Source organism: Crassostrea angulata, chromosome 8 (assembly GCF_025612915.1).
Source record: "Crassostrea angulata isolate pt1a10 chromosome 8, ASM2561291v2, whole genome shotgun sequence".
Classification (NCBI taxonomy): domain Eukaryota; kingdom Metazoa; phylum Mollusca; class Bivalvia; order Ostreida; family Ostreidae; genus Magallana; species Magallana angulata.
This window is the reverse complement of record NC_069118.1, coordinates 37,674,717-37,685,836: the sequence shown is the minus strand read 5'-3', so window position 1 is coordinate 37,685,836 and position 11,120 is coordinate 37,674,717. Positions and strand designations below refer to the sequence as shown.

Here is an 11,120-nt window from a genome sequence, read left to right as displayed (position 1 = left end):
TGATGTAAAATGTTTTTCATGCAGTGGTCCCCTCGTGTTTACATCGCTCTATGTCATCTTTTCTTTGTCGACGTTACAGACATTTTCCGTTCTAAATTTTTCAATGTAGTTTATACTGAATTAATGTGATCCAGTTTTACAGCAAAGAAAGTGAGTATGTAGTTTTATTATTTGAAATTATCTGTTATCATAAATTGCATAATCGTACATCATTGGGAATTGTCAATTTTGTTTATTTAAAGAGATATATATATGTACGTCTACCTCACACCAAGTTCGTGGCGATATCTACAATTGTTGCAATAAAATTTATTGTAAATTTCTCAAGTTCTTTTCCTACATTGTTAAATTAAAAAAAATATTATATTATAACGACCTTAAAAATTGAAATCGTCTCATTATAATTAACATTGACTTTTTCGACGTCACTAATATACAACCTACACACGTAGGATTTTTAGATGACGTCGTTTTTCAATATTTTGTATAATTTCACCCAAGGGCGATAATTTATTTCACGATTCAATAGTTATCTCTCATGTTTAATGGAGTCAGAAACATCACGGTAAGCTTCTGCATGAACTTAGGGCATTGATATCCGTATGTACACAAAACAATTCTTTCTGCATTAAACACCTATCAAACTGGGCAAGTTGCATCAGCTGCATTCATAACATGTGTATCACTAACACATCATATGTTTTCAAAAAAGTAGAATTCTTACTTATACATATGTACCCCCACCCCACATCCTTTTCTAACAAAACTGTTAAAGGTTAATGTTTTTTCGTCTTCACAACTTAAATTAAAAGAATTCATTTTCTTCTTTGTGTTATCAATATGCAGCAAATAAATCGCAGTGAATATGCAAACTAATTTAATACAAATATGGAGCGCTGAGTGATGATTATTTGTGCAAACCGGGGGCGGATCAAAATGTTGATCTGATTTTGATAGAAAACTTCGCTGCGGTAATTTGACACTATAATGAATTATTTTGTTAATGTATCTGTACATCTTCTTTTTGATTTATTTTTTAAGTAGTGATTCATAATAATCCAGATATAAACTGCATTATCAAATCACACTGTCAACAAAGATTGCCGGGGTTTTTTTCTTCATTTTTTTTCCATACATTTCAAATCTGCTATATAGAATGTGTTTCCTTCTCTAAAAAGTGATTTGTCACTGATTTTGTCTGCATTAATATATATACACTATATTTATCTTGATGATATATTATATAATACACTTTACTTTATCGCTTAAGATGAATTACCAAATCGGCATTTCCCGTAACCACCTTACTCACGCCTGTATCACCCCCATCCAACAAAAGTAAATGCAACAAACAGGAAGTTTTAATAAAAACTAAAGCTGATATTTTTAAAAGCGTTTTCATCATAAAATCTAACAAGAAAGGGTATACATGTATTTTGTTTTCTGTAAAAGGATCCAGGATCAAGGAAGGGCCGCGAGTTGTTGAGTTGTCAAAAAAGGGAAATGAAAGTATGAGATGAGTTAGTATGAGTTAATGGCCAGTCAACATCCTTAAGCCCTTGTCAATCGGAAGAATGTGTCAGGACTAGACAAACACCCTCCCCCCGTAACAAACGTTCTGTAAAGCGTCTAAGGAAACCATCTTGTGAACATGTAAGTGATTAGCAAATTAACTGCGTTGAAATATAACATGCAGTAATATATTTCACATTGCATGCATTTTAGAACCATTTTAAAAAGAGCTTGGACTTTGGGTAGTTGTGTCAAACAGCAATGTGATGTAGGCATGTCTATTTCATTGCTGACCACTCGGCCATGGCTCTTTGAAATCAACAAGATTCGTCTGGCTTTTGAGCTAAGACTACGTAATCGGTGCATATTTCGCTTGAAACCGCGTCATTTTAAATTATTTTGACGCTACGTCCAACCGAAAGTCCAGGAGCTTCTTAAAATGGTTCTAACTATTGATCAGGATCATATATCTTTGATCATAAAATATACAATAATACAACCACATATTGTATTATTTTAGGATTTTAATCCAATTTTGAATGCATACAAATCATCAAGTTGGTCTTATCTTTTTATTTCCTAAAGCATTTTAATTGCGCAATAAACATGAAGATGCCTGGTGCAGAAACTTTGGTTCTGTTCAGGATTCGAGTTCCTGGAAATGGGGTCCTTTCTGGAAAAAGTAGTGTTGTCGTTTTTCTCTTCAAAACATAATAATGATATTATGTATAATCATAAAGCCCCCCCCCCCCCTATTTCATGACTTATATAACACGTTACTATTCCAACTCGAATTTTCCGATGACGCCAATGTACATGTACTATAAAACCCCCTACATGCATGACCGGTTTTCAGGATCAGTCGAAATAAATTTGTCACACAAATCTGAGGGGGCAGAGCTCCCCCCCCTCCAAATAAATGCCCGTAGTAAAAATAAGCCTCGGACTTCCTTCCCTATCTCCCACAATGGACATCCCCCTCTGGAAAAAAAATATCAGGTTCCGCGAATTTTTTCGGGGGTTGGGGGTGTTGTTTTCCTTTTATTTTCTTTTGTATCGTATGTCAAATATTTTAAATTAATAGAAATTAACTAAATTTGAACCAAATGGTGGATTGTCGGTCTTACACCGACACAGTTGGCTGTATATTGCCTATTCCTACTCAATGGAGGATAAGAGGATCTTTGTCAATGAGATAAAATATTCAAGTGTACCTCACTTTATTTCTCCACTTCTTTATTCAAGTAGGCAAATGATGTTGTGTCACAGCCCTAAAAGCACATTCCTATGATATGATGTAAATTGACCCTGGGTCGTGTTTTGAATGTCACTGTTTTCTGTCTTCAACGCCATTTTTCTCAAGCACGTAGTGAGACACTGGTTACCGTGTAAATATCATTATTAAGGTGACGATGACGATGCTTTGACACATCTATGTCAATGACACATTTTCATGTGTCATAGGTCAAGGTCATATTTAGCAAATGCATGTTTTTCAGACTTTATTGGAGCTGTATATGCTTCGACCATTCATGTATGCTGTAAAGCTGTATACAGAAGCCATATATTACAGTGACTATAATTATTGTATTGTGATGCCATTTTGAACGTTAATCATAGCCTTCTTAGATCGACTGATTGTAAAATAGAAATAATCATCATAGGTCATGATTGATATGTAGTAAAATCCTTTTTTCTGTGATTTATGAGAGGTATGAAAGTAGCGGCATGTGTATAAAAAATCCGATTCGGGAAGTTTTGTTGAGGAGAGGTTTATAAGAGATTAACATACAGTATAGTTTGTACGCAGATTTATAATCAATACAAGCTAGGTACACTTGCACCGAATTATGGTATGATTAGATATCCAGCTGGGAAGATGGTGTGAACTACGTTGATGAAAAATGATATTTTGTGACATATGACGGATGACAATATCTAACAAATCTCATTTCTCTACACTGCCGATTATAACTCTAGCATATAAATATTTTGTTTCAGACCCTATCGGCATGGGGAGCTTCGTCGGCCATGCTTATCCGGGTTCTCTCTTCATGGTTCTCGCCCTCTGGTGGACAGTGCAGATGCTGCAGAGATACTTCCGGTGCAAAAGGTTCGGGACAGAGTATGTTGCTTGCGTCGCGCACAAAAGTCAAGCATTACCCAGAGTTCCAATAGAGCCCATATTCAAGATGGCCGTCTGCACGTTTGGGATCGTGGGTGAAATCATTCAAGGCCATTACAATGACGAATTTGCTCCAAAAAACTGGCACCATGCGACCATGTTCGTGTTCTTTGGATTTTCGGGACTGGTGGACATGTTGGTGCATTACGGTTTCCGATTTCCGAAAAATGTGGATTATTCCCTTCTCATCCTGTCCATTGGGGTAGAAGGGTTTCTATTCTTCTGGCACGTGCATGGACGAGAGCCTGTCGACGTGTTTTTGCACAAATTGTTAGTCTTTGCCATTTTCATGGCATTCTGTGCTGCTTTTGCCGAGATGTGTTTACCTTACAGCATCACCGCCTCGCTAGCTCGGCCCTTTTTCTTCTTCCTGAAGGGAACGTGGTTCTGGCAGATTGGATTTACTCTGTACGGCCCATTTCCGGTTGCGGCAGGAGACGACCATGTTCAAATGATGATAGCCGTCTATTTTACCTGGCACGTTGCCATCATCACGCTATTCATGTTTGGGTTGGGAATTTTAATTTCGTCCCTGCAAAGTCAGAAAGGCGGGTACACAAGAGTGGCACTATCTAACTCTTGTAATGAAGAAAAGATCGGACTTATGGAAAAAGAAAGCCCATCTGTGAACAATAATGCGGAAGTGTTATGAATTCAATCTTAGTGCATGTACTAACATATCCATGTTTGTTCGGAAGTACATATAATTTTATCTTCAAGGGACAAAGATAGAATTTAATTTTTATAACTTTTATAGAAATATTGCTCTCGGTCGTATTTTTTATAAACTAAATGTACATATACTATGTACTTAATACATGTGCATTTTATTAATTCGCTCCATCGCATTTATGCACTGCATTTTCCTTATAACAACGGATGTTTTACGTGTCAGATGTATGAAAAAAGATTTATCATGATATCCCCACAATCCACATATCAATGAAAAACGTGTCTTTTCTTTTTTTAATGATATTATATATCTTGCGGAGCGTCTTTGTAAAATTATTGAATATTACGTGGTTATTTTCGTCTCTTAATTTTGCTCTTGTTCAAATATTGCTAAAAAGAAGTATGGTGCACTTTTCAATATAAGCACCGTTTACAATTTGTGTATTGTAAATGATGGCGAATGGGATGAAAATTAAACGGGGACAAAAAACATCCCATGTAAATGGTACTTAAAATTTGTATAAATGTTTTGTCTGTACTTGATCGAGTTAGTTTGGGGTACTTTTCTGTATTTTTTCCTTAATTTTGTACTTTGTTACATTTTGACATGAATTGTCCATAAACTATATGTTCCTATTTCTGAATTAATTAAGCCTTTTTTTTATTAACATGCACACACAAATTGCTTTGCTGAGATCAACTCTACATTAACTATCCTTGCTAGAACATCGCATCAAATACTTGTATATCAAGTGTTACAGTCTGCATAAAAATGCCATTCACATGTTTTTACAAGGGGAAGACAATGACAACACCCGGCTCTCCTTAAAAACGTACAAACAAAACTTCTTGTCTTTTTGATTGGTTATCAAAAAAGATAGCATTCATTTTAGCTCACCTGAGCTGAAAGCTCAAGTGAGCTTTTCTGATCAAAATTTGTCCGTTGTCTGTCGTCGCTGGCGTGGTGTTCTTAGATAGTGAAGATTCAGGTTTTTTATATACTTAGCAATAGAGAAAAAAAAATATGTGGATAAAAATTGACAGAATTTTTTTTGTTTTTTGATCAAGTTCTACTGTACTTAGTTGTCAAGATATTTTGATTTTTATACTGTAATGCTGATTTGATCATATTTATGGCAATTGCTGCTCAGGTGAGTGTCACGACAGCCGTCGTGTGTCCAATCAGTCAAGCAATAAGAAGAACATAAATAAGTATTTACAATTTTTATCTATATTAAAAAATCAATAAATCTACAAATATACATATTCAAAAAATGAATATTGACAAAAAATGTTTAAAACATTAGATCTATCATGTGGTCTCCTATGATTGGTATATTTGACCTCAGTGTCGCTCCAGTGTTCCTCCAATGTGTCCTCCTTCGGTACTGTCCTAAGATGACGGCTTCCGTCCACCGGCATACAGCGTAGTAAGTGAATACACGAAGGAGGTTAGACAGGTGGTAAGATGTTAAATACCGGAACGTTGGTGACTATGGCTGGATCATCACTGGGACATTGTTGGAACCTTGCTGGAACCCCTAGTGGAAATTGGTTACCGTAAAAAATACGCTCAGCTACATATCGTGTTAGTACGGCACTGTGTGCCAATGAATCCCGGCTTAGTGACCAAAAACATGGGTATTGACAGTATCACAGTAAACACATCGAACAGCCCCAGTATAGTCCATTATTGACCAATGTCTGAAGTGACAAATTTGAGGCACCAAAAAGAATAAAAACATAAAATAAAAATCAGAGGTACCCTACAGGAAAATGAATTAATAAATTCTATTGATTGTGACAATAAGCGACATGGCCCCTGGGCCTCTTCCTTTAATGTTTTCTTAAACTGATATACTGTATGTGCGTGGTTTTTACAAATACATCAATATTCTGAAGCCGGAAGGATATGTTCGCGTTTTTATACAAAATGACTGGTTTAATGGCAGTCAATGCGGAAAACGTTTTCATCATTGGGGAAACGCCCCTCCTGTGGCGAAAGAAAAGTCTTAGTGCATTTTAAAATAAAAAACATTTCGCAGACTATTGAGAGTTATTTGTTTCGTGTACATTTAATTGGGGGAAAGGGGGAGGGTTATCGTCATTCTTGTCGATATATCTGGTCTACTGTGGTTTCATTGATATTCAAGGGTATCAATTTTCGTGGATAAAGTGAAAATCACGATTTCAAGGATACCTAAATTCGTGGCCAATGACCCTATCAATACAAGATGTTAATAGAAATTGCGCTTCAATGAACACTTAATTTCGTGGATCAACTTAATAACGAAATCCACGAAAATTGGTATTCAACGAATATTGATGAAACCACAGTATATGTTTAGTAAAATTTTTACTTGATGCAAGTACGCAATCTTCTTTATTTCTTAATGAATGAACCAAATCTCTGTTTTAAAAATCGAGGTCCATGGGCCACATCACTTGAAGAACATTTCTTTGTATCATTTTACACTATACTCTGTCCCAAGATATCCTGGATTTACACTTTGCTTAATTGCATGATATTTATAAATACCTCAGGGTTCAAACAATGTTCGTTCAAAAGTTTGAAAAATTTCCAAGTTTTTCAGTCGAAACGCCCCTGTTAGCTTATCAGGTTTCAATACAATGCTAAAAAATGTAATGTCTACGGGGATTTTTGTATTGCAAAAAGCCCGGATGATAACGTTGTAAAATTGAGCGATGTATTCCGAGTGTATTCCGAATGGAGAAAAGATGTAAACATTCCCCATTATAAATCTCCGTAAGGAAACTTTTTTCCTTCCTGTGAATTTTTCCGAGGGAAAGATGATAATGTGTCAATGAAATTATCTTGAAAATTATCCCTTTCAACTACTGTGGTTTCATTAATATTCAAGGGCATCAATTTTCGCGGATAAAGTGAAAATCACAGTTTCAAGGATACGTAAATTTGTGGCCAATTACCCTATCAATACGAACTGGTAGTAGAAAAAAATGCACTTCAATGAACATTTAAATTCATGGTTAAGCTTAAAAACGAAATCCACGAAAATTGGTATACAACGAATATTGATGAAACCACAGTATTTCAATTGCACTTCTTTAACAGGTATGTGTATTTTTATTAAGAATGGTCCATATCTGCTGCATATATCTTGGGACAGACTATAGGTTTTTTTAAACATTTCACCAATATATTTCTGTTAAATTTTGAACCCCTCTTGGGGCCTCAGTATTGGTCCAGGGATCACAATTTTAACAATTTAGAATCTACATTATTTGAGGATGCTGTCATAGTAATCTCACTAGACCATCGTAGTTATTAAAAAGAAGATTTCTAAACATTTCCCCTATATATTTCTATGCTTAACTTTGAATCCCTCTTGTGGCCGCAGTATTGGCCCGGGGTTCAAAATTTTAACAATTTGGAATCTACATTATTTGAGGATGCTTGCATAAAAAATATCAAAAATTGGAGCATTGAAGTTCTTGAAAAGACTTTTAACATTTTTTTTAATATAATATTTCAATGTTAAACTTCGCGCCCCTCTTGAGGCGCAAGTATTGGTCCGGCGGTCACGGTATACTTCGGTTCAGGTGAGCTAAAAAAAACACCAATTCCATAAAAAGAAATTAAAAATCTTATTTTATCATATCTTTATTTCAGTTATATAATTTTCCCTCTGGGATGCATAAATAAAAAGCAAAAAAAATTGTTTAACGGTATAAATATTTTTTTCTAAAAATGAACAAAACAAATATGATATAAAAATGTACTTTGTGGATTTCATGCAAAAAAAGAAACAAAAACACAACGCAACGCAACCATTGTAACATTAACAGAAAAAAGAATATATCTATACCGTAAAATGATGAATGAAATATATATATATAAACCTATTTCTAACTTTAAAATAAACCTTTCCATCTTAAAAAATCAAAACTTTGTGTCTGAAATCTTTCTCAAAATAAAGAATTTTTTTTTTCAACAAATCCAAAAAAATAATAATAATAATAATTAGAACTTGGTAGCCTATAAATCATTTTTTAGGAATATCTGTTGACACTGTGCATTGTGTCTTTCTGAAAAAACAAAACCAAAATTAATACATTTCATGGTTCAGTGTATCACAATAGCTAACTCTGTGTGTATTAAAAAACCTGGATTTGTTGAACAAATTTTAATTTATTAAATTAACAATCATCAAAATGTAAATTACTTTCTTTCAAATCTTTTTACAATATTTTGTGAGAAAAAAATTTCCGTCTTCAACAAAAAAAACAACTTCAGTTTTAGTATATGATGAACTTAATTGAAATACTTGGTTTTTTTTTATTTAATGACCATTATAATAAATGCTTGATAAATTATAAGTATTATATATTATATTGTAATTATAAAGTCTGTATATACACTGCTTGTTTCTGTTGAAGTATTTCGTTAGATAAAGCTAGTTTCCACTTTGTATGTGAAACATTTACATGACTGTACATTTTTTGAGCTCCACCCCCCACCCCCCATTTCTTCCCTCGCTACCAATGTACCACAGTTAGTTACAACGAACGGACCAGGATATTCACACCCCCCCCCCCCCCCCTCTGCCCCTCTTCTTCGATATGAAGGCAAAAACAGCATAGCAAATGTCTGCATCATAATTCACAGGTAAACAGGTGCATCTTTCTGTGCATGTTTGTACTTGTAAAGCTTTGAAGCGCGCGGGGGGTGGGGGTGGGGGGCATGGATATGGATGCATTGTTATTAGTAAAACCTGTGTCTCTGGTATACTGTAACATGTACAATGTAAGTAAATTGGTCTCTGTGGGGAGGTTCAATATTTAATCCAACAACAAAATTGCCTTGCAAAAATTCAACGCCTTTTATTTGCGGGTCTTGATGAATGTTCCAGACAACTCTTAATATTTTTCAGACGTATTTCGGTTTAAACAATGATATTTTCTCCTACAAAAAAACATTACTCCTTTATACATATGACACGTAAAAAAAATGAAAAATGTTCAAAATTTTGTACAGATATTTCCCATTTACACATAAACGTACAAATTTTCTCTTTCATTCATCGTTAAAAGCGGAATAAGGTTTTGTTCATTTTATATAAAAAGTTCTTTGATCCAATCAAACTGTTTTGTCTTGGACAAAAATCGACTCATTTGCCCTTATTAACTCTTGTTCGCACCATCTTCAGAAAACTGATGAAAATCACACTTTTGATAGAACACATATACATGTATACCGCTACACAGGCAAGCATGTTACACAGGTGAAAGTTGAATCTGCACACTTGTAAGAAATGTATGTTGCGTTACTGAAAAATTCCGCTTTCTCTTTGCAAATCTCACATCGCTCAATTTGGAAAGAGTTATCTCTCTTTTCTCGCCACAATTTTTTCTCTTCGACGGAATACTCGAAGTCTAGTGGCTCTTCCATACACCGGAAAAATGTCAGATCCACGCGCACCTACGTAAAAAAGTTGGAATGCGATCATTAAAACACACACGTACACACACATATTCGCTTCCACGTCATTATGATAACGACGTCATCCATGTCAGAAAACACAATAGAACGCATGCCCAGAGAGTGACCAGACTTTGGGCGGAATTGGTCCTTCTCCCAGAATTCAATGGGGCGGCGATGCTGAAGTCTCTACAAATAGGCGGCGTTAATCCACCGTAAAAATCCGCCAGCACGGCCTGTATCACCTCGCCACACTTGTTTCTTATCTGAGAACTGAAGCAATCGTTCACAATATGGAAATACCTGTCCAAAAAGAAATTATAAAAATTCAACTTTTAGAACGGAAACGATGCGTAACAAGTTCGTTTTTTTTCGTGATCGCGACACATCTGGCAATTCTACTGATAAAAAAGTAAACAAGCGCGAAAACTGGATTTTTGTGGGTTAAGGAAAATGGGTGTTGGTTAATTTGTTTTACAAGTTAGGATAGCCAATCAAATGGGACTAAATATGTAAATTCATTCTTTGTCATGAATAAAATATAACGGAAAAATAATTTTAAAAAAAAACTTGTAACAAATTCACACTCTTTAGAAAAATAATCTTTTCAAAAACCGCAAATTATTTATAACTCATACTTGAGACCGAAGACCAAATAAACTTAAGTTTTATAACATCACGCAACTCGAAAAACGAGAAGTAAACTATCCACGTATAATTACAGTTATTCATTCGAAAAAATTAATCGATGAATTTGAAAATATCTTATACTACCATTGCCTCACTGATGATAGAAGAATAATAGAGTAATCGTTGGAAGGACGGATATTGGAAGTCTCTTATCGAAGCCGACTGTAAAAGTTTAATGAAGTCGAGCTGCAGCTAGCGATAAAAACGGAACTGGATGGTCTGTGTATGGAGCGCCATTAATCCATCGGGACAAAAATGGTTAATGCGATAAACTTCCTTTTAATTTTTCAAGTATCTGATTTTCCCGTGGTTCCAGTATGATATTGACAAACTGCATTCATTTATTTGCATTTGTTGCTAATTAAGAATGACTGTGTATCAATAAATTAAGAGTTAATTTTGATTTCAAAACAAAAATTTTGGAGAAAACAGTGTCATATCTTTTAATACATGAAATATTGCATAACTTTTAAGATTGACACAAAATCATCCATGCATGAGTTAAGAGATTTTTAGAATGTACCCAACTACTGAGATAAAAGTCCTTCGCTTCTCACTGAAATTTGGGATCTCATAAGACACTGGATGGGGTGTCGAATA

General features: G+C 34.8%; 2 protein-coding genes across 7 annotated transcripts in view; one reads left to right on the top strand and one right to left on the bottom strand.

The window, feature by feature from the left end:
• Window positions 1-1,448: 1,448 nt before the first annotated feature.
• On the top strand, window positions 1,449-5,164 carry LOC128159555 (transmembrane protein 45B-like). Its single transcript, XM_052822670.1, has 2 exons — window positions 1,449-1,653; window positions 3,514-5,164. Exon 2 carries the CDS (start codon window positions 3,525-3,527, stop codon window positions 4,347-4,349), a length of 825 nt encoding a protein of 274 aa, XP_052678630.1. The 5' UTR covers window positions 1,449-1,653; window positions 3,514-3,524; the 3' UTR covers window positions 4,350-5,164.
• A 4,052-nt stretch (window positions 5,165-9,216) lies between these two features.
• The window catches only part of LOC128160041 (uncharacterized), a 44,541-nt gene continuing 42,637 nt past the window's right edge, over window positions 9,217-11,120 (bottom strand). For all 6 annotated transcript variants that reach the window (XM_052823291.1, XM_052823292.1, XM_052823293.1 and 3 more), the window contains one exon: window positions 9,217-10,133. In XM_052823291.1, the coding sequence (XP_052679251.1) occupies window positions 9,899-10,133 (235 nt within the window). In that variant the 3' untranslated portion in view covers window positions 9,217-9,898. The remainder of the gene's footprint in view (window positions 10,134-11,120) is intronic.

Coding starts and splice junctions, on each gene's coding strand:
- LOC128159555 (XM_052822670.1), top strand. CDS start 3,525: ATGGGGAGCTTCGTCGGCCATGCTTATCCGGGTTCTCTCTTCATGGTT.